This window comes from Littorina saxatilis, linkage group LG6 (genome assembly GCF_037325665.1).
Source record: "Littorina saxatilis isolate snail1 linkage group LG6, US_GU_Lsax_2.0, whole genome shotgun sequence".
In the NCBI taxonomy this organism is placed as follows: Eukaryota; Metazoa; Mollusca; class Gastropoda; order Littorinimorpha; family Littorinidae; genus Littorina; species Littorina saxatilis.
This window is the reverse complement of record NC_090250.1, coordinates 42,706,984-42,731,823: the sequence shown is the minus strand read 5'-3', so window position 1 is coordinate 42,731,823 and position 24,840 is coordinate 42,706,984. Positions and strand designations below refer to the sequence as shown.

Below are 24,840 nucleotides of genomic sequence, written 5' to 3'. Positions count from 1 at the left end.
TTGGATAAGGCACCTGGACACGTGCAAGAATAATCGTCTTTTTGTGCGGAGTGGCATTTTTTTTTTTATCAGTTTATTTTTTTTAAACTCTTACTATGCACAAAAATTCTATCAGTCAGGATCTTGGTTCTTGTTATATCTCATATAAAGGCCTTATTGGCAGAGCTGAGACAGTGAGCAGCACTATCTTCACTGGAAGGGCTGTTCCTTTAACCCTTTCGCTGCCTGTAGGCAACTATAACATCCTGGCTAACTCGCTTTAACGGGCAGGAAACCGTTCAATAAATAACAACAGAAGAAGAAGAAAAACAACAAACATACAATGAGTGTGTGTGTGACGACTACTCATTTATACACCATGGGCACACGGTAATATAAGCTGTCAATTCAGATTAGCACAGGTAATGCTTTACAAATATTTCTTGGCAGCGAACAGCTAGGTTATTAGTCAGCGTTTTGTTTACTGTTACTTCTCTTCTTCTTTGTTCATGGGCTGAAACTCCCACGTTCACTCATGTTTTTGCAGGAGTGGATTTTTACGCCTATGACCGTTTTAACCCTGTCATTCCGGCATCATACGCCTATTTCGGGAGAAGCATACTGAGTATTTTCGTGTGACATGGATTAAGCTTGCAGGATCTTTTCCGTGCGCACTTTGTCTTGTGCTTGCATGTACACACGAAGGGGGATAAGACACTAGCAGGTCTGCACAAAAGTTGACCTTGGAGATCGGAAAAATATCCACCCTTAATTAACCCACCTGGCGGCCGCGGCCGTGATTTGAAATCATGACCTTCCGATTAGGAGGCCGATGTCTTATCCACTATGCCACTAGCACTGCGCCCATCATATACTGTTACAAAACTGAGATGATATCGAAGAAAATAGCATGAGTTAGGGTAATGCAAAAACATGTCACACTGTGGGGTTCAGTGTTGTGGACGTGCACACATTATATGGCGTATGCATGGGCTGACTAGTCAGCTTTTGTATGAGGGGTTGTGCATGGGTGAAAAGTGTAACTACAGTCCTGATTGCAGCTCTTATGTGTCCTTTTGTTTCACAGAAAAAGATCCCTATCGGCTATGACAAGTGCCCTTTCTACTTCTGGTTCAACACACGCTTTCTTGAGGACAATGAGTGAGTTACTTTGCATATATCTGTTTTATTTTATATTTATTTTATTTTATTGATATTGTCGCTGATATTGTTATTTTTTGCTTTTGGTTCTTTTTTTGTGTCCGTATAGATTTCTCATGCAGCTAGTTTTATAAAGCCTGTTCATTCTTTGGAATGGTCTTGATTTATTCATTACCGTATTTGACGGATTACAAGACGCATCGTTTTATAAGCCGCACCCCCGACTTTAAAAAAAAAATTGGGACGAGCCACGTATAGGCTGCGTCACTATATTAGCCGCCGTCGAAAAAATATAATCAGATCGTGTCAATCAATCAAAACAACCAGGCAAACGAAAGTATGGTATTTGGCGAAATCGGCTCCCAGAATAAACAAGTGAAACAAAGAAGAAAAGTGAAAAAGTTTGAAGAAAAATATCATACACACAATTTGTAACCAACACACACATGTAGTCCCGCCCGGAATAAGCTTTTTTGGGGGGATGATTTACGACTTTTGCGCACATTTTGAGCAGACAAAAACACAACATGGCGGCTCTCGCTCCTCCAACTATAGCGAGACACAAAAAAACGAAATCTCGCGCGCCCGAGATCCTGATACATCCAGTGTTTCTCTGTACGCTATCTTGTCACGACGACTAAAGTCTTGTTGACAAACGAAGATTCGCGAAAGAAAGAGAAAAGCGCCGAGTCTTGAGTAGAGAGCTAATAAAGTACCGGTAATCGCTAATCGAGCGATATGAAAATCCGCGGCGACTTCCATTAGGTGAATGCTATTCAAGTTTAGGTAACGTTTTAGCCGCATCTTTTTATAAGCCGCAATGTAGCCCTTCAAATACGGTACTTTGATATAGAAGCAGTAATATGCTCTCAAGCAAACGATAGTACACACCGTGTTTCTTTTGCCGCTTTTTTTTTTAATTTCGTATTATTAATGAAAAAATCATGAAACAAAGATAATAGGCAGCAAACCTTGTTCCTTTCAAACTGTTTGATTGGGAATGATTGGTCATTGTATGTTGAGCTGGCACATTGTTAGAACATAATAGCACCCTGACGTATTAAGGATGTTTTGCCTAACGTATCATTTAGCATTGCTGCCATGAGTACACAAAACTGTTGTTACCTGTAGATGACCACAGATCCACTCCATTCTCTCGATTCTGGGCATTAAAATCACAATAAAGTGTACGATCAGTTTGCATACTGCCTTTTACGCCCTTTTGAATTTTGTCTGACAAATTATCTGCCTATAAACAGCTACACCAGTTTCAATCCCTAGCACCCCAGAACATTATTATTCATTAAATCAATTTAATGTAAACAATAGAGCTATTTCTGTACTATATACTTGCAAAACATTGTTGTGATACACTTCAAACAAGTCTAATCCGAAGACACGCACAGACTGTGAGACAAAAAGACAGACATGCAGAGTGATCCCTGTACACCGCCATATAAACGCTGCTTATTCCCCCCTCTGCTTCTTTACCTCTGTAAACTTGTAGGGGTAGTTATTTTTCGATAATGACCCAGCAACCAAACAAATAACGACCCAGCAACAGCCTGAATCCTCGATAGTGCAATGGGTTGAGAGGTTGTTCTGTTTCGGTACTACTTTTTGCGACTGAAAAGTTCAGAACGCTCTAATGTACGAAGTATACATCTCTGGAGCAAACAATACAAACATACCGCATTTAAATTAACAACTACAGGCCTGAACACATGAATCTCCATATAAAATCCATGAGTTCGGTTGTTTTCTGAATCTCATCTGCCGTGGCTCAAGCCGTTCATCACAAGCAATTTCCCAAGGCAAGTAACTCATACTTTGTCTAGCGACAAGAGTAGTTCCCCTTCTTTTCACTCAGTTCCTTCGACAACAGACTGCAATCCGACGGTCAGTTTTCAACAATATTTCATTTAATAAACAGATCACACGCAACCAAATGCACACATCTCATCAATTTAAACAACATAAAGGGGTTTCATACACTATTTTCCCCGGAAAACTGAACTTCATACAGTTTTTAACGTTGGAACACGGGTGCAAAAGTTCGTCTGCTAGTCCCATTTGACGAAAAAACATTACCCTAAGCGATACCAAAACATATACAGAACACACAATATCTGCCTTTGCCGCCACAGCAGAATAACAGCATATCTGTGTACTTGATTTTAGCCTAAAATAGGAAAACTGACAAGAAGTGTTAACAGAATGGAATGATTTGCACGGAACTATACAACCGCGCATTAATCGATCGCCTGCGCAGGTTGACTGGTTGAGAGAATAGGATTCGATCAAACTTTCGCAAAAAAACTCCTCTTTTCTTTGAATAACTGAAGAAAGGAGGAATAAAGAGGTTACACACCTCGTCTCAGTGATTATCAAAAATAATGGTCTCAGTTCGCGGTCATGAAAAAGCTCGCTAAAGCTCGCATTTTTCATGATCCGCTAACTTCGACCATTATTTTTGATAATCACTGAGACTCGGCATGTAACCTCTACGTATTACCCATAACAGCTGCACTGTCAAAAGCTGAAGTGCCTTTTCCCCTAAATGTTTGATCCTCCCGTGTAATGTCACGCATATTAAACTTCGTGGCACCATATTAATGCGCAGATTCCTACATTTTACGTGTTGCCCACAGTAAAATGGCCTGTGTAAACAGTGTATTGAAAGTAAATATTAGTTACATTTAATATGAAGTGTGTGAGGCAAAATATTAAGGTGTGGACTTTCTTTTGCCGTTAATATAAGTATGAATAGCAATTAGCTTTCACACACTCACAGATGCTGACAGAGACAAACACTAGACACAGACACACACACACACACACACACACACACACACACATACTCACACACACACACACACACACACACACACACACACCACATACACACACACACGCACACACACACACAAACACACACACCACATATACACACACACACACACAAACACACACACCACATACACACACACACACACACACACACACACAAACAAACAAACAGGGGAAGATAGAGAGTTTTTTTCCACACAATTCAGACAGCAGACAGACTGACACAAACACGAAGGTGTGACAAAAAATGATGACCAATTAGCAACAGGGGTTGGTGAGTGAAGATCAGAATGGAAGGGAAACTAATTCTGTTCAAGGAAAAGGGAAAACTAAACCTTGATAACCTCCCTTTACCTACTATAAGGACCCAATAGAAGAATTCCGAAAATAACTGTCTTGTTTGTATGGGTTGTGGGAGAGTGACCCTTTCTTGCAAAACTGCACACAAATAAACAAGGGACCAATGACTATCGAGTGGTTTGCAGGAAACATGTGGAGACACGCATGCACATGTTTCCTGCACACCCCTCGCTAGTGATTGGTCCCTCGTTTGAATGTGTGCAGTTTTGCAAGAAAAGGTCACTCTTCCATAACCGCCACGAGCCCGAAAATCGTCTATTGGGTCTTTGAGGCTGTGCCAAAAGGTGCTCTGTCAGAGGGGGACATTTTATAAGAAAATAAAAGTAACAGTATCATTTCAACACTTACACAATGTGAAAGAATAGTCATTTGGACATACAATTCCAGTCTTAAAAAGATAACTCAGTAAAGCGACTTTGAGAAAATGATGTGTAATCGTAATTTTTGGGAATCTGTCGGATGTAACAATGGACATGAAAGACAAGTAAAATTAGTTGTAAACCTATATCATTTGAGCAAATTTTTACTTGTATCATTTATATAACCATGTAGCAGGTGTTTAAACTAAAATGTACTGATTGCTGATAGAAACTGAACACAATATAGTGCAATGATGATGTCATGTGTTGCATCCGACAGATAGCAATTACTAGCAGTTTGAATTCAAGAACAGCAAAGCACAGTTTTGATCAAAAACCAAGTTTATTCATTTGGTGAAGTCCTTTCATTGCTGTCAGAAACAATAACATTGATCATGCCTGGAGAAAAGATTGCCAGCCATACCATTCATCTGTCGGAGGTAACATATTTTTAGAATGGACACAAATGATGATGTCATGTGTTGCATCCGACAGTAAATGTAAATTTAGCAGTTTTGCCAGAGTAATGGTGGGAATCGCAAACTTAGCCCGTTTGTGGAAAGAAAGGGACATTTTGATCCGTTTTTAGCTCATATCGTGCTGACTGATGAAGGCCAGAGCCAAACGTTCCCACATGACACGAGCGAAGCCGTGTCAAAGTTTCGGTTGACAGTTTGATATCTGTGTCAGGAGTTTCGATCGACGCCTGACTTAACACTTTTGAGGCAGTCTTTGTTATTTTTGAGTTTGTTTCCTGCATATGATAGCCGTGTAAACTGTTTAACACGGTTCCAAAGGTTATTTTAGGTTTCGAACTTTCACTCAGTATTTTTTGTTTTTCGGGTTGAACTTTCTGTTGACCGCAACTTACAAGAAAAAGCTGACATGGAACTGATACTTACCGCTGCGTGTTATCGACGCCATCTTGGAGGGAAAAGTGCGCGAAAGGCATTGTGGGAAGGAATGTCTTTTTACTGCGATGCGACAAACATCCGGTAGAAGTAAAATCGCGGCCAGAATTATTAAATGTTCGATCGAAACACTCTGACATGACGAAGTTACTCCGTAAAAAACATGCCTGATATAAAATATATACAACAATCAGTGCTGTTTTCACCGTTGCTAAACGTCAAACTAAGATTGCAGCACTTGTTTCTGTGTTCTTCTAGAGAGATTTCTGGAGCAAATCACTGCCGTCAACCTTTTCTGCTGGTGTGACATCTGACATGATAGGTTACGATCGTAACAGCTTTTAAAAAAACCGTTTTTCACACATTTCGGGAAGAATTTTGTTCTGCTTTTTACATTGATTAAAAAGCTGAATCTCTCCTCTTTCACCCATCTACAAAAAAATGACTCTCAACTTGAAAGATAAAAAACAAAAAATCGTTGTTTGTGGGTCCCCTAAAATGTCCCCACTTCCGGATCAACATTCGGACCTGGATCTTGTAATTATTTTGTATTTTAACCCTTTCAAAGGCCAACATGCACCTTAATGTTGTGCATGTTGTATCTTTGATATACTTTTAAGCTAAGTGAGGCTAAATCAGGAAAAATGTATGATTACAAAACAAAATATCAATGTGCAAATTTGACAGGGGTCTCCCAGAGCACCTTTTGGCACAGCCTCCTTTACAGTAGGTAAAGGGAGGTTATCAAGGTTTGGTTTTCCCTTTTCCTTGAACAGAATTTGTTTCCCTTCCATTCTGGTCTTGCCCCTGTTGCTTTGGTCGTCTTTTTGATGGGCGTTGTGGCGGGGTGGTAAGACGTCGGCCTCTTAATCGGAAGGTTGAGGGTTCGAATCCCGGCCGCGTCCGCCTGGTGGGTTAAGTGTGGAGATTTTTCCGATCTCCCAGGTCAACTTATGTGCAGACCTGCTAGTGACTTATCCCCCTTCGTGTGTACACGCAACCACAAGACCAAGTGCGCACGGAAAAGATCCTGTAATCCATGTCAGAGTTCGGTGGGTAATAGAAACACAAAAATACCCAGCATGCTTCCTTCGAAAGCGGCGTATGGCTGCCTAAATGGCGGGGTAAAATCGGTCATACACGAGTTTCAGCCCACGAACGCAGAAGAAGAAGAAGAAGGTCGTCTTTTTATTTTTTCACACCTTCGTGTTTGTGTCAGTCTGTCTGCTGTCTGAATTGTGTGGGAAAAAACTTGTCTGTGTGATTATTTAAGGCAGGTGGTCATCAAGAGGCGGTTGCCAGGGCAGGCTTGACTGTATCAGCCGGTATTGCCCTTGACCAGTGTTAATTTAGTTTTGATTGCATGTGTGGCAGGTTGAAGGTCACTCGCCAAGAGCTGGACAACCCACACAAGCCCAAGACACACCATGTTTTTCGCGAAAACTTCGCCGTCATCGTCAAGTTTGAGGTCGAGGAAGATAGTGGAAGCGACGATTGATGTTGGACCTACTTCTCAACAGCATTTTTAGTACCACTTGATGGAGATACAGCTATTGAGATACAACCATTGTGTCAGCTCCAGACTTCTTTGGGATGTAAAGTGTTTGGTGAACCTCTATACCATTCCATCGATGGGTATTGCTGAGTGACTTTTGAAGATATTTTACTGACAGATGTTAGTGACGTTTCCTGTGGTCTGTCTCATTAGTGGTAGGATTTTACAATGCAGAGTCGTATTGGCAGACAGATATAGGGTGTGCTGAAGAGATGTTTTAGATCGTTCCTTGAGAGGTATACTGCGGACAGGAACTGCAGGGATTCATGGACAAATGTCACGAATTGGCTTTTGTCTGTGTGAACAGCTCAGATCATGGCTCAATAAAGTGTTCCACAGAAGGTCAAAAATAAAGTACAAGATATTGCACTTTAAGTGGTACTACACTGTTGCATGGGGTCAGTAGGAAGCTACAAGGTGAAAATAGAGAAAGAAAAACACGATTCTTGACTTTGATAGGCTTTTTCTGCTCATAAACACACATTCTCCTATATTCATCACAGTGTGCCCCTTTATTGCTTTTAAAACACCAATTAAATTTGTTTTGAATAAAGTTCACAGGTTTACAATAAGAATTTAGAGACCTGTATCAATTAGGTATATATCATACTTAGTTTAACTTTTGCAAAACTAAGGAATTACACATTTGATTGAATCAGTCAGACAGACAAAGACATAGAGAGACGGACAGAGGGCAAACAATAATCTGAGAAAGAAACCCCTTAATCAGGGCCTAGCATTGTAAGCCGTTCGGCGTATTTTACGCCGAAATAACATTCTCCAGTACGCGGAATTCGATTTGGTGTACGGCGAAATGCAAAAACCTGTTGTTCCCAAACGGTAAACCCAAACAGTCCCAGCTTTCGTTTTGTGCGCCGTTCGGTTCAATTCTCAATCGGTTTGACAGTTTGCTTGAGCACGCACTTCCTCTGGCATCGCGCGAGCATGCTTTGTGCCGGTGTTTTGTGACTCTAGACTTGAAATAATGTCTCGAAGCGACATTGTTGAACGTGGTCAGCCATTCAGTGAGAAAGAATCCAGGTATTCCTGGAAGTGGGACAATGGCTGGATTTCGTTCCGAAGGCGGAAGGCAAGTCAGAAGAAGTAATGTGCCGATACGGACTATGGCTCCGAAAGGTTGCTATTTCTGTGAAGGCATAATTTAGTTGCTCAATCTTCTTGGGGGGGGGGGGGGGGGGGGGGGGGTCATTTTAGGTAAAAAAAAATCTCTAAAAAATCTTCAAATTTGGGGGGCTTTGCCCCTGGACCCCACTGGGGGCCTCCTGCGGCCCTCAGACCCCCGCCTTTGTAAGCTGAACTCACTTTTTCCAATGCTAGGCCCTGGCCTTTAAAATGTTTACCATGTTTGAAATAAAAGGTCGCAAGGTGAAGCCATAATTTATCACCTTTCAGTATGACGTCATGTGCGTGTTCCACACTTGAAATGACGTGCTTTAATTGACTCACATGCGAAGCAAAAGTGAATCTATGTACTCACCCGAGTCGTCCGTCCGTCCGTCCCCCCCGTCCGTCCGGACGTCCGGCCGTCCGGAAAACTTTAACGTTGGATATTTCTAGGACACTATTCAGTCTATCAGTACCAAATTTGGCAAGATGGTGTATGATGACAAGGCCCCAAAAAACATACATAGCATCTTGACCTTGCTTCAAGGTCAAGGTCGCAGGGGCCATAAATGTTGTCTAAAAAACAGCTATTTTTCACATTTTTCCCATTTTCTCTGAAGTTTTTTGAGATTGAATACCTCACCTATATATGATATATAGGGCAAAGTAAGCCCCATCTTTTGATACCAGTTTGGTTTACCTTGCGTCAAGGTCACAGGAGCTCTTCAAAGTTGGATTGTATACATATTTTGAAGTGACCTTGACCCTGAACTATGGAAGATAACTGTTTCAAACTTAAAAATTATGTGGGGCACATGTTATGCTTTCATCATGAGACACATTTGGTCACATATGATCAAGGTCAAGGTCACTTTGACCCTTATGAAATGTGACCAAAATAAGGTAGTGAACCACTAAAAGTGACCATATCTCAAGGTAGAAAGAGCCAATAAGCACCATTGTACTTCCTATGTCTTGAATTAACAGCTTTGTGTTGGATGACCTTGTCCACATGTATTTTGGTAGGAAAAATGTGTAAAGCAGTTCTTAGTGTATGATGTCATTGCTAGGTTTAGTTATTTGACCTTGACCCTGAAGGTCAAGGTCATGTAAAGGTCAAGGTCAAGCATGTGAGTTGTATGGGCTTTGCCCTTCTTGTTCTCTTATCGGCTGCACGGAGCTTGGAAGTATAATTTCCATTCAACGATCCGAATTTCTTAAGTTTGATTATATTTTCGACGTCAAACACCGTAAAACTATATATTTTTGGAATCAGAAAATGATAAGGAATAGACAGAAGTTGATTTTAAGTGTCTTTTTCCATAAATAAAGAAAGTGGTTATTTAACGTTTTTTTAAAATTTGTAAGCATAATTTTCAATAAAATACAACAAAACTATATAGTTTTAGATACAGGACGCAATAGGAAATGCACCAATATGACATTTTGTTTCAAATATTAGTTTTTACAAAATTGAAAAAATGACATATTTTGAAAGAAAATTTCAAAAACAAAAATTTAAGGTACCAAGCTGAAATGCAAATCCCATTATCCGGCCTAGATCTAAAATTGTGTGATATTAATTTTGATCAAATTGATGAAAAACTTTAACTGTGAAAGTGCTGCCTCAACATTTTGGCAAATGGGAAAATATGACGTCATCAAACTGTCCTATCAATAAACGGAGAAACCCTCCATGAGAAAATCAACTCAAAAATATCCATATCAAATTTCATAAAGATCCACTTAGTAGTTTTGGAGATATGATCAGCAGTGTGAGAACAAATAGTCTAAATAATTTCACTCCCATATAACGCTGCGACACAAAACTCATTTGGTCGTGTTCTGCTGATACTATAATGCTTTTCTTTCGTAAAACACACTATAATAGTAGCCCTTCCCAATGTCTGCTAAAAATGACTGGTCTGTTTTGTCAGTGATCGTGCTACAGTGTGAGAACAAAAAGTCTAAAAAATCTCACACCCATAACGCTGTAACACGAAACTCATTTGGTCGTGTTCTGCCGATACTACAATGTTTTTCTTTCTTAAAACACACTATAATAGTAGCCCTTCTCAATGTCAATGCTAAAAATGACTGGTCTGTGTTGTCAATGATTTTCTGCAAGAATGCGATCTCTCTCTTTGTCGCGAAGACCGTGTGACACGAAAGTTCTGAGCGGAAGAAAAATCTGCTGAGTGCAATTACGTTTCAGAAGATAGTTTGTTAAAACGGTTTATCACTCAGACACACACAGGAACACTATAACTTTTATAATTCAGGCCTCATTTGCTTTCCTTTGTCATGTATGAAAGTACTCGGGCCTTGGTTGAAGAAAGTGACCTGTCGCCGTGCAACAAATTAGTCGCCATTTTCCACCGTGTTTTGTGAATAAAACGTGTCAACTACCTACACACACAAACCGATGCTGTTGGTTCTTTTTATTGAGTCACTTGAGAAAAAGTGACTCTATGTAATCGGTCAGTGTTAGTCTGTCCGGCCGGCCGTCCGTAGACACCACCTTAACGTTGGACTTTTCTCGGAAACTATCAAAGCGATCGGGCTCATATTTTGTTTAGTCGTGACCTCCAATGACCTCTACACTTTAACGATGGTTTCGTTGACCTTTGACCTTTTTCAAGGTCACAGGTCAGCGTCAAAGGAAAAATTAGACATTTTATATCTTTGACAAAGTTCATCGGATGTGATTGAAACTTTGTAGGATTATTCTTTACATCAAAGTATTTACATCTGTAGCCTTTTACGAACGTTATCAGAAAAACAAGGGAGATAACTAGCCTTTTCTGTTCGGCAACACACAACTTAACGTTGGGCTTTTCTCGGAAACTATAAAAGTGACCGGGCTCAAATTTTATGTGAACGTGACTCATTGTGTTGTGAATAGCAATTTCTTCCTGTCCATCTGATGCCTCATATAATATTCAGAACTGCGAAAGTGACTCGATCGAGCGTTTGCTCTTCTTGTTTCCTTATTGTTTATTTAATGCTTAGCAGTTTAGTATGCTTTTTTTTCTTCTCAATTCAATGGATGGCTATGAAATAAGCATTTTAAATGTGAAGGTGTTAACATTACCCATGATCTGAGCCGTTCACCTTTATATATGCACATTAAAGGTCAAGGCTCATGCAATAATTTATGAGATGAAGAAATATCTCAAAGTTATAGGCTTATGCAATAAATAATTAAACAAAGAACTTTGTTTAGCAAGGTAAAGGAAGATGTTGATGTTTGGCGTTTTAAGTGAGTATGACAGTTGGACAATATATTTGTATCACTCATGTTTAGTACATCATTCATTTCAGTCTCCTAGCTGCCCACCATGGTTTGTAATGTGGGCCTATATGGCCTGCATTCTAGAAACGTGATTTAGCATATAATAACACTAATTCAATGTGAGGTATCCCAGATGTCCTCTGAGGTATGTGTTTGCCACACTTGCAAAGGGTTCTTACACTTTAATCCACACATACTGTCGACTCAAGTCTGCACTAATTAATTTACAGAGATATTCAGGAGGGACCTGGGTTGTTTCTTTAAAGGATAATACTGAGTAACCTCTTCATAATTTTACAGATATGATTTGTAGAAAGCCACTGCACTAACTCATTGATACTTGTATATTCTCAGTAGCCTAAATTACAGCTATTAAATAAGTGACCTCTGCACAAATTCATTGACAGATCTCTCTGCGCCATTTAAACAAAAGACATTCCAGGTAATACAGAGTGGCCTTGATATTCGGTTGAGTGTGGTAATGTTACCTTAGTTATTTACCCCCCGCGGGTTAGGGGTAGTCCCATATTGGTTGGGACGAGAAAGAATTTACCCGATGCTACCCAGCATGTCGAAAGAGGCAACTAACGGTTCTGTTTCTCCTTTTACCCTTGTTAAGTGTTTCTTGTATAGAATATAGTCAATATGTTTGTAAAGATTTTAGTCAAGCAGTATGTAAGAAATGTTAAGTCCTTTGTACTGGAAACTTGCATTCTCCCAGTAAGGTAATATATTGTACTACGTTGCAAGCCCCTGGAGCAATTTTTTGATTAGTGCTTTTGTGAACAAGAAACAATTAACAAGTGGCTCTATCCCATCTCCCCCCTTTCCCCTATCCCGAGGGCCCCACAGGGGGGGTATCATCACGATCACGGGAAGGGACATTTTCGCTTTCACGATCACAGTTACCTTGATTTTTGTTTTCACGATCACGAACACCAGTGGCAAATCATCGTCACGGTAAAAGTTGCATGTACAGAAAGCACGTGTCAAAGTAAACACAACCACACAGTAACTCGCTCCTCTGGATCTATTGTTTATTCAACACAAAGTGACAACTGTTGCACTTTTTTATAATTATTATTTGAATTCTCTTTTATACACACATAGAAATACATATCATGATTTGTAATCAGTAACAAGAATGTTGTTTTCATTGTGTTTTCTCTCTCTCTCTCTCTCTCTCTCTCTCTCTCTCTCTCTCTCTCTCTCTCTCTCTCTCTCTCTCTCTCTCTCAGTCTCTCTCTCTCAGTCTCTCTCTCCTCTCTCTCAGTCTCTCTCTCTCAGTCTCTCTCTCTCTCTCTCAGTCTCTCTCTCTCTCTCTCTCTCTCTCTCTCTCTCTTTCTCTCTCTCTCTCTCTCTCTCCACTCGTACACATTCAACCCCCACACCCTCACTCACACACATGAATATATACTTGCACAATTTCACATTTCCAGAGCTAAATCTTGTAAACCCATTTTCTCAAAAACTATTGGGACCACTGGATTGAAATTAAAGTATATGTATGTGTGATGGGCTCTTTATTTTCAACTTTGCCATACAATTTGAGGTACACCATCGCCTGGTTTCATGGCCTTGAAAAGGAATGCCACAGGCCAAAAACGGTTTTACCTGAAAGAAGCGCGCAGTGGCGAAGCCACAAGCCTGAGCCTGCGAAGCAGGCGAGCCAACTAGGGGGGTCCGGGGGCATGTCCCCCCAGAATTTTTTTCAAAAAACGGTTAAAATCTGTGCAATCTGGTGCATTCTGGGCATCATTTTAGGGGTTGTAATAGTGTTGTGATCTAAGCTTGTTAAAAATCCCATTTTAGCCTCCCCCCACCACCATTCAACACACCTCCAAACTGGTGAAAACAACACTACTGTGCGCTGGCTTCATTGAGACCGGCGCCCGGTCGCGTTGCGCGATATTCACACGGATCGTTTTTGCGGAAATTTTTCAACTTCACCGGAAAAAAATTGACTTTACCGGATTTTGAAAACGGCTTTATCGGATTTCCGGCAATTACCGGAAAAGTAGCATGCCTGACAAAATCCCCATTCCAACGAACATGACTTTGATCGTCTTTGACATGAGGATCAAGTGACCCAAACTGGCACGTCTCCCCGCCATAGTTCCTGAATTTAACCCATTGTTGATAAGTTTACAGGCGCTAAAATAAATCTAAGCTTAATGCAAAGAAGCGACAATTAGAATCTATGCCAAGCGTGTCCACGTTGCTGGGATGAAAAACACATTTCTAGTTTCGGTTTTGGCTACACGCAGACTCGATCTCGAGCCAGTCGAGGTCACACTGAGCGAGTGACAGCCGGACGTGGCAATGTCGACAATGTCAATGATCTCACTCAAACGCAAAGATCTTGAACAAATTTCAAGATCTTTGCCTACATTCAGAACAGTCATAGAGCAACATAGATCAACATACCTTGATATTTCGTCTTCGGAAAGACCGACCCGTAGCTTGACCTTTCCACCAAGGAAGGCATTCTCGCCGCCTGCTTTGGTCTGGCTTGAATCCACAAAATATAACAGAAGTTCGATGACAGTACCGCTGCACGCCATTTTTGATCTTCGAATTCGAATTGCACTCAAAACTTTTGCACGAAGCCCTTCCATTGGATGAAGTTTGGCAGACTTTTGCAATTTGCCTTCTGATTGGATCTCTTTTTGTCAGTGTGTAATTGGTTCTTTTAAAGGGAAGCAATCGCTCTCAAAATCATATTTCTGAATGTGTTGTTGCTTCCCTTCAATCCGGGTTGGCTCCTTACCGAATAGACTAGAGGATCATAGACTAAGAGTGATACAGCTGTGAAAAATGTACGTTGAAAATAAAATGCTTTGCAATAATGCCCATCACGATCACGAAAACAAATGACGATCACGATCACGAGACTTGGTTTTTTTGTCATCACGGATCACGGGCAAAGTCCCATCACGATCACAGAAATGGAAATTTCGGCAATCACGGTCACAGAAAGGTCAAAAAACGCCAATCACGATCACGGTTTTAAACCCTTTGGGGCCCTCTATCCCATCTCCCCCCTTTCCCCGTCGCGATATAACCTTGAATGGTTGAAAACGACGTTAAACACCAAATAAAGAAAGAAAGACCTTAGTTATTTCTTGTTTGTCCTACCTTCACATGCAACACTGTCTGTTCTAATTATATGCTGCATTGCTTTCAAGTTGCCGCTACTCCATTTATAGCTACAGACTGATACCTCTGTTTAAGACCAACAAGAATCTTACAGAAATGTAGGTCGTTAAGAGAGAGGTAGTCTTAAAATGCAGGTAAATTTACTGAGAATATGACCCAAAAAAGTCTGAACACATTTGGTCTTTATAAAGTAGTTGTATTCTTAAAATAAATTTTGTTGAGAATGATGAAGATTTGACGCAATATTGTCACCTCCTGAGGTGTTATTGTGAGAAAACATTTTTGTGCCCCGAAGAAAAAATCTGAAGGTTTAGTAACGGCCAAATCTATGAGATCAATCCAATGTTGAATAATATTTGTACTTAAACTTTCATCAGAAGTTAAACATCTCATTTGTACAACACATATTATGTTTGGTAATAGTCAAACCTGTCTAAAACGACCACCCAAGGGACCGGTGTGACGATGACATCTTTCCCCATGGTCATATTTCGATTCTCAGCCTCGTTGATCTTGTATAAACTCCACACTGAACAAAAAAAACACCCTTCGATAGTACTGATGAGCGACCTTGGGTACCTTACATTTATTGGGCCACATTTGTCCAACCAATTTTTTGTATTTAACTTAGAAATTTGATTCATCCTAAAATGCTTCCCTTATTATTCAAGGGACGTAACCACTCAGTACACGTTTTCGAAGAAATCGATTTTTGGGGTGAAATCTATTAAATGTCACCACCAATTTTCTTCACATGCAAGAAACTGACATGCTTTTTGTTCTTAAATAATTTTACTTCTTAATTTTACCAGGAAACAACATTTCAGTCTTGAGTTATAATATATCGAGGGGGAAATATGACCACGGGGGAAATATGAAATCGTTACACCAGCCAAAATTGGTCGTCATAGACAGGTGGTCGCAGTGGAAAAGGGAATTATATAGAAAAGAAACATTGATGTGCTTGGCAAATTTAAAAAGAAAACAAACAGACTCGGAGTTAAACACAACCTATTAAAAAAAATTAAAGAATTAAAATATAGAAAAGACACAGTGTTTGAACAAGTGTATTTTTTGTCTGTAACTTAAACACGGTGTTTTTTTCTTATGTTCACTTTCTGGAATACTTTTTTTGATAGCTTGTCTGTTCATGAGATTCTGCCTGTTTGATAGCTTGTCTGTTCATGAGATTCTGCCTGTTTGATAGCTTGTCTGTTCATGTGTTTCTGCCTGTTTGTGAGGTCTGCAGGTCAGACGGTGGATACTGAAAGTAAACCACTCTTGCTTGCACATCAAAGTGTACGTAATATGAAACAAAAGATAAAACATAGTTCGATCGTCTTCATCTTTGTCTTTGACCAGCCATTTGGCTTTAGAGTTATCTTTTTCTTTTTTTTTTGTGTGTGTGTGTGGTAGGAATGTGTCATTGTATTAGATACTGTAGCTGAATGATTAATATTACAAACATAATCTATCAGTCGATGCTTATTTAGTGTCTTTATTTGTTTCAAAGGTCAGTTGTGTGCATCAATAGTTAGGTCCTGCAGTTGTGTTTTTTCAAAGGTATGTTTTGATAAACTTGGAAGAATGTGAAAAGACTGTACTTTTTCAGCATATGGTATAAATAATATAGTATCAAAATAATTGTTGTGTGCTGTACACACGGTTGTTTTATGTTTTATTTGTTTGATTTATCAGTTGTGAAAATTGATTTCACTTAGATAATATTGTACTTTTTCATTTTCTTTGAGCACAGTAGTGTTAGTGATCATATCCTGTGATACAACGCAATACTCCTGCACATATGTGAAACTTTATACGCATTTTTATGTGCATTCTCTACAACTGCATGTACTTTAAAAGTATGATACACATAAGTACACTTGATTTTTTTTCTATGAAGAGCATTTTGCAACTTCAACCGGCTCTATATGTGTCAGCCATCAGTTTGAAGGCAGACCAATGTTTGGGTTATTTTGATAAATTGAAGGAACTCAATCTTCCTGAAGTGGAAAAGATGCGAACCAATTTAAAATATTCTTTATAATCTTTTTGTGTAAAACACATACAGTACTGTACTTACAATTTATATATATCTCCAGTATTCTAATAGCGAATACATTAATACTCATCTTGCTTGTATTGCCTCTACATTGTACACGTATATTAATTGTGCAAATATGTCATACCTTCACAGCACTCCTGTTGATAATGGGAACAGTTGCAACCAAAACCTTGAATATGAGATTATCTTAATTTCAAGTCACTCTTGTTGGCACGCAGCAGGTCGTTTGAAAAAAAAATCATTTCCAGATATGCAACTTAACGGCATAGATTGTTTACCATTCCAGAACCGTGTTACTATATATATATAACTCATTATAAGTTGTTTGAACACGTTGCTGACCAAATCTTTACAGTTGTGCCTATGGTGTGTTGTTGGTACTTGCAGTAGAAATCTGAAACAGATCGGCTTCTAACATTCCAAAATTACAAATTTAAAAAAAGAAAGTTGAATTGATATACCATTTAAATTTCAGACAAAGCACAAAAAAAAAACCACTTTCATTTTCTTTGTACCATTAAACGTTCCATCATATTACCTTTCTTGTTTTCTGATTCTTCAAAGTACATGTAATTACTTTTAGTAGTCAAGATTTGACAACTGGGGCAAAAGATGCGTGGAGACGTGATATGTGTTATCTCACACACGATGCAGTCTGTTGTTGATTTTTTTCCTTTGTGGTTCCAAATAATGGATTTACCCCAGTATACCACTGTTGCAGATCATTAAAGGGATAACATTTGCGCACACATCAAGTATGAAATAAATGACTCAATTAGAAAGACGATTGGTTTCTCATTGCTCCCTGCTTACAACTATAAATAAAGACATGACATTTTCAGAGCATCCCAATGAAAGATTATGAATGTTCAATAGTTGAATAGATGAGAGGACACCTCCTTTAAAGTATACACCTTCTTTTGCCCTTTTGTCTATAATCTTGACCAAAGAAACCTGCCTTCAAAGGCCATTTCCAGTGTAGGGACACCTTTGGCTGGTGCCATTAGTGTCCTTTAATTGCAGGTTAATTACCATTGTACATGATAGCTTTAAGTTCCCTGTACAACAACATAAAGGCCACCCTCACACTGTCCTTGTAAAGGATTTTTTTCTTCTTCTGAATAACATGTACATAGATAAGGCAAAAAAAAAAAATTGTCTGTTTCTGGTAACATGGCTAAAAAAATAGGGTCGGTAGGTCGGGATTTTTATTTTTTTTTTTTATTATTTTTTTTTTACCCCAAATGTAGACCAACTTTAAAAATCGCGCAAAGAGACTGGATTCACTATACATAGAGACAAGACACTCAACACATTTACAAATCGTCAGCGGACTTTCGTTTTCACACGTTTTTGTTGTTCATTTTCTCACCCTGTCCTTTACCACCAACAAAAAAAAAATGTTTTTGAGTTTGGAAAAAAAAAGTTTACGGTCGGCGCCGAAATTTAGGGTCGGTCGGGTGACCAGAAACAGAAATTTTTTTTTTTTTGGCCTAAGGCATACAAAGTGACATTTATACCCTGTTAAAATGAAGCACAAATTGTAAATACAATGTGAGAGTACTGTATCGAGTCTGCCTTGAATTTGACAACAGCTATAGTCTTTAGAAAAAAAACCACGGGTTAGGGGGAAGAATTTACTCGATGCTCCCCAGCATGTCGTAAGAGGCGACTAACGGATTCTGTTTCTCCTTTTACCCTTGTTAAGTGTTTCTTGTATAGAATATAGTCAATGTTTGTAAAGATTTTAGTCAAGCAGTATGTAAGAAATGTTAAGTCCTTTGTACTGGAAACTTGCATTCTCCCAGTAAGGTAATACATTGTACTACGCTGCAAGGCCCAGGAGCAATTTTTTGATTAGTGCTTTTGTGAACAAGAAACAATTAACAAGTGGCTGTATCCCTCCCATCTAGCTCCCCCCTTTTTCCCCGTCGCGATATAACCTTGAACGGTTGAAAACGACGTTAAACACCAAATAAAGAAAGTAAGAAAGTCTTTAGAAAGTTCTGTGTATTAATCTGCAAAATGGTAGGAAATGACACAGATCAGATAATTCAGGGACACAAAAATAAATAAATAGATAAAAACCTGGCTTTGAATATGCATAACATATTTTTTAAAACCATTGCTCGAACTCAGGGTGTTTTTATTGATCCTACTTTTCTTGTTATATGACAAGAATATTTCACAACATTCATGTCATTTATGCACCTGTCAAAGGGAAGTCTCTCGATCAGTGGAGAGCTTCTGAGTTCATGTACTTTAAATTTTTAATTCTGTCACAAGTGACTGTTTTCTTGTTTTGTTTGGTCAAAATCAGCGTGTAAGAGGATTGGTTAAAATTAAGTAGTGTGCAAAAGGCCACACCGTGGCTGTCCTATATGCATTATGCCACTGAGACAGGTATTTAGTATAAGCAGATGGCACATATTGAATGTAATGAAAGAACAACGAAGATTGTGAGTGTGAGCTAGTCCGGCCTGTGCAATAATGTGTTCTACGATATTTTACCTAAAGTTTAGTTACTTTATGAATGTGATGTCACTGCACCTTGTGAGGTCATGTCGTTTATATTTTGACAGATTAAGTTATTTTTATTCCCGCAGTGGGGCACTGCGGTTATGAAATTAAAAGCCCCTCCTGTTTTTGGAACCGCAGGAGCTTTCTAGTTTGCTGTTAGGTAGATTTTTGGTTCCTCTTTCCTGTCATGCTCTCTTTTTCTTCATGAATTCTTTTCTTTTTTCTGCCTTCTTGCTCATTCACCTGTATTTTTTCCAAAAATCTCTTCTCTTGCCGCTTGTCTCGCGATTCATGTATAGTTTAATCTGTTAGTGTTCTGATGTAAGTCCAGCAGTAGATAGGTTAAGCCTATTTTAACATACTGGAAACTGGTAATCTTCCAGTAGGTATTAATTTAGTTTTACTAAAGCCTGCTGGGACACAAGTAATGGGTTAGTGCATTTGTAAACAGGAATCGCTTGACAAGTGGCCCCCTTCATCCCCCCCTTCCTCGTCCTGATATGGCTCTGCGTAGTCGGCTGGACGTTAAGCAACAAATAAACAAACAAGTTATTTTTATTTCCTTTAAAGTTGGGATGTTTTATCATTTTTAAAAGATCAGGGGTGTGCAAGGGACATTACTATATCCATATGTTTATGGTTCAGTGTTGTGGGTAAAACAGTCTTTTGAGACTGGTAAATGAAGTGCAATTGCAAATATATTCGGAATTATGTATTTTCAAACATTCCAATCTGTTTTGTATTTGAAATAAACATGTTAATACTACTCTGTGTGTGGGTGTTTGTGTGTGTGTGTGCAGAATGTCTGTGTGCGTGCACGCTCGCGTTTTTGTAATAACTTCGCCTTAGTAGTAAACATCCTGACGTTGGTCTTCCTGAAGGTGTACATATCCTGTTTTTGTTTAACTCTAACCTCGTGCTATTCTGTGGTAGCTAGATCACACACAGAATAACTAAATCCACCATTGTGTGGAGAACCATAGTCCAAATAGCCTGGACCGCCAACTCGTCACGTGACCCTTCGAGGTTACGACGCTCGACTTTCAGGGGCGCGTCGCGTCCGGTTTGAAAGGCCAGCGATTCGAAGACAGTGAAAAGAAAGCACGCTCCAGTTATTTGTGACACTGATGGGAGGTGACAATGAACTGGATTTTCCAAAACTCCAAACTAAACTTAACAAAACTCGTCGAAAAACATGTTCCATATGCACTTTTGCTGAGTTTATTTTAGCATTTTCAGAACTTGCCTCGGCAACTTCGTCCATGTTTACAATCGACACCGGATATCACGTCTCCCTGATTTCTGAAAGGCTTGTAAGCGTAGGTTCCTAAATGCGAGAGGCCGCTACCTCGTAATAGAGAGAAAAGAGCGGAGAGAGAGCTAGTTGGCGGTCCAGGATAAATGGTCTATGGGAGAACAGAGTTCAGTGCCACATCACGCAGGCAGGCCGTCTCTTTGGAGCACGTTTAAACGCAGACATTTAGCAATGTATACAGCTATTGTCCGTCCCCACGATGACCCAAACACGTCACAATGAATCTTTGAAATTCCTTATCAATGACAGTCTACACGTACTTTTGCCAGACCGAAAACTTATGGTCTCAAGAAGATTGCTTACATTGAAAGGGAACTCCCCGTCCCATCGTTTAATAGCTATTAGCAGCGGCACGCGGGGGCTTGATTGGTACGTGTGATTAGTCTAATTGCTCATTGGTTTCCCCGGGGAGGCAAAGGAGGGGGTGACGGGAGTAAATCCGCGGTGATACCCTCCAAAAGGGACGTCCGCGCGACATCGATTAGTATGATTGTCCGGCGATGTCCAGGGGAAGGAATGGAGAAGATTGATTGGTATAATTGTTAGGAAGTATATTCATCAGCAGAGAAAGGGCCAGACTCGTTGGGCGATCTTCAAAGATCACAGTGGATGCCAGCAAGAGAAAGGAGACGCGAACAATCACGTACATCTGTGCTGGGAAAGAACAGATAGGAGAGGCGGTGTGACGATGACATCTTTCCCCGGGATGGTCGTATTTTGATTCTCGGCCTCGTTGATCTTGTATAAACTCCACACTGAACAAAAAAAAAACACCCTTCGACAGTACTGATGAGCGACCTTGGGTACCTTACATTCATTGGGCCACATTTGTCCAACCAATGTTTTTGTATTTAACTTAGAAATTTGATTCATCCTGAGCCCCCCGCGGGTTAGGGGGAGTCCCATATTGGTTGGGACGAGAAAGAATTTACCCGATGCTCCCCAGCATGTCGTAGGAGGCGACTAACGGATTCTGTTTCTTCTTTTACCCTTGTTACGTGTTTCTTGTATAGAATATAGTCAATGTTTGTAAAGATTTTAGTCAAGCAGTATTAACACACCAATGGCTTTTAGAAATTAATAAAACAAAATATTCGGACTCTGCAACAGAAGCAATCAGAAAGTTGATTTTTGCTATGTGTTTAAGTGGCGGGGTCGTCTTTTCTTTATACAAAAAAAACAAAAACCCACCACCAAACCAGGCCAAATCTGAGACAATGGGCAACACTGCTTTAATAGGAAGCGACTGTGCTTTATGACAAGACATACAAACCATGCAACACTGCTTTAATAGGAAGCGACTGTGCTTTATGACAAGACATACAAACCATGCAACACTGCTTTAATAGGAAGCGACTGTGCTTTATGACAAGACATACAAACCATGCAACACTGCTTTAATAGGAAGCGACTGTGCTTTATGACAAGACATACAAACCATGCAACACTGCTTTAATAGGAAGCGACTGTGCTTTATGACAAGACATACAAACCATGCAACACTGCTTTAATAGGAAGCGACTGTGCTTTATGACAAGACCTACAAACCATGCAACACTGCTTTAATAGGAAGCGACTGCACATGTGCTTTATGACAAGACATACAAACCATGCAACAACATGATATCTCCCATCATGCTAAAGGGGAATAATCAATAAAAACTCAAGACTTAAGATCTTTCTTTATTTGGTGTTTAACGTCGTTTTCAACCACGAAGGTTATATCGCGTGTTTCTTGTTCACAAAAGCACTAATCAAAAATTTGCTCCATGGCCAGGGGCTTGCAACGTAGTACAATATATTACCTTACTGGGAGAATGCAAGTTTCCAGTACAAAGGACTTAACATTTCTTACATACTGCTTGACTAAAATCTTTACAAAAATTGACTATATTCTATACAAGAAACACTTAACAAAGGTAAAAGGAGAAACAGAATCCGTTAGTCGCCTCTTACGACATGCTGGGGAGCATCGGGTAAATTCTTTCTCGTCCCATCATCCAATATGGGACTCCCCTTAACCCGCGGGGGAACACTGCTTTAATAGGAAGCGACTGTGCTTTATGACAAGACATACAAACCATGCAACACAAATATCTCCCATCATGCTAAAGGGGGATAATCAATAAAAACTCAAGACTTAAGATCAGTCAAGTTCATATTTACTAGACTGATAAGACGACATAGTTGTGCTTTATTAAACCATTGTCAACTACGATCTTATGAATCTTAAAGACGACTTTGTCTGTTTTTCTTGTTGTAGAGCTTTGTCATGTTTATGTGTCAAATGCTTGCTTTGTAAGTTTAATTTACGAATAAACGCCGGAGTCTGTCACCGACTGAAGGACGCCGTATCAGATCTCTCCGAGCAGACATGCAAATTGCATTTATCCGATGAATTATTAGCGAAGAAAAAAAAGGAGCAGAAGAAGAACGCCACTTTTCAGAATGTGCAACGTTACGGGTTAATCCCAGAGCTGTGTACCAGTGGAAACAATGTCACGAAGGTGATATTTGTTTTATTTAACGGAGGAATTGTAACCATACATATTGATTTCATGAATAAAAACTAATTCCATATCTATCCTTGGCCTGCAGAGAAAGAATTAGAAATACCTGCACATTGTGTTTGTCTACGATCAAGTAAATTGCAAGGGTTTCAAAGTACATCGCGCGCGTAACACGGAAACCAGAGGACGTGACATGGATTTAGATACTAACAATTAAAAAAGAAGAAAACAAAATGCATTCTATATTTTTTTGTTTAATGTCTATATCATTATCTAACTGGAGTATTAATGTCACAAAATGGAGAAATACCTTTCTACAAATAAAGTTTTACTCCTTTGGGAGCAACTCCTTCCTTTAATTTCCTCCTTGCAATTACCTGTCGGGACTGATATAACGTAGGACGTATGATTCATCGCGAAGCAGCAAAACGCCACCATGGTCATGTGTGACTAATATCAACAACTTGTGACATTTTCAGTCAGAGAAAAGCAAACCATCGAAAATCTTGACCTGTTTTTCTTCTAATCTTGAACCTGTTTGAAGTCTTCCCCGTTTTTTGTGGACAAAGTTTATCATCTAGTTCTCTGATTACGAACATCTGCACTCATTGCCTTCCATGAAAAACTATGGACAATGGTTTTCAGGTCAACCCCAGCTCACAACAGAATACGTTCTGGGCGAGGGCTGTATCACAAAGACTGACTATAAAGCTTTTAAAGCTTAACGATTCGAATGGAAGTATACAGCAATAAATGGCGCTGTATAATTGATGATGATGATGATGATGAAAATGATAACGATGATGATGATGATGATGATGATGATGATGATGATGATGATGATGAACTGTGAAATTGAACAGCAGATGGTGAAGTGCTATAATGCAACTCGAACACAGAAATGAGGATGGGCAGGTGTAAAAATAATGCACGATTACCGTCCAAATGGTTTAAGCTTTCATCAGGTTAGTTCGATGATAAACTACACCAACAGTACACTACTTCAACAAGCGGTTCGTGTCGTTGTCTGTAGCGTAACTAAACTTGGCCAAAAAATTATTGCAACAAATTGCGCACCTAAAGTAAAGCATTAATTCCCGTGTCATTTCATTAAAACTTTTAATGCAAGTTAAGGCCGTTCCCTTTACGATCACGATCACTTTTTAGATTAAAGATATCTTTTACAGGGATCACGTGACCGCCACTCAAATAAGGGTACCCTCAAAATCGACCTGACAAAAACGGAAGGGCCCAATTAAAAATCGACCAAAAATCACAATAGGCAAAACTTTGCAACTGTTACATACGGGAAGAAAGTCAAATCAATTATCTACCCTGAACAGGTTGATTTGTTTAGCTAGCTTGCGTATTTCGTGTGCTATGCTATTTTGGATCGTTACAGGTATTTGTTCAGATGTGACGCAATGTTTCGAAAAAAGCTGTTAAACTCGTCATATCACTTATGTCAAAAAAATTCATGACTTTGCATGTCTACAGATAAATGATTCATACAGATACTGTCGAAGTTTCATTTGCGTGTAAATACTTGCGTAAATTTGCTAGTCATGCAGTTGAAAAAAATTTGGAACGTTCACGCTGTTTCGCTCTGACTGCCATTATCGCTGCGTCAAAACATGCTGCGGTCACTCTTGGCTGGGCATCGCTGTGGCACCAGA

The 24,840-nt window shown here is 39.5% G+C and overlaps 1 protein-coding gene and 1 long non-coding RNA gene across 3 annotated transcripts in view; both read left to right on the top strand.

The window, feature by feature from the left end:
• LOC138969281 (phosphatidylinositol 3,4,5-trisphosphate 3-phosphatase TPTE2-like) overlaps positions 1-8,372 on the top strand; it is a 113,064-nt gene extending 104,692 nt beyond the window's left edge. For both annotated transcript variants that reach the window (XM_070342037.1, XM_070342038.1), the window contains exons 14-15: positions 1,067-1,140; positions 6,995-8,372. In XM_070342037.1, coding sequence (XP_070198138.1) covers positions 1,067-1,140; positions 6,995-7,118 — 198 coding nt within the window. In that variant the 3' untranslated portion in view covers positions 7,119-8,372. The remainder of the gene's footprint in view (positions 1-1,066; positions 1,141-6,994) is intronic.
• Positions 8,373-8,380: 8 nt separating this feature from the next.
• Positions 8,381-20,105, top strand: LOC138969288 (uncharacterized). Its single transcript, XR_011456416.1, has 2 exons — positions 8,381-17,960; positions 18,318-20,105. It is a non-coding gene; the product is annotated as an uncharacterized lncRNA (long non-coding RNA).
• The last annotated feature ends 4,735 nt before the right edge of the window (positions 20,106-24,840 follow it).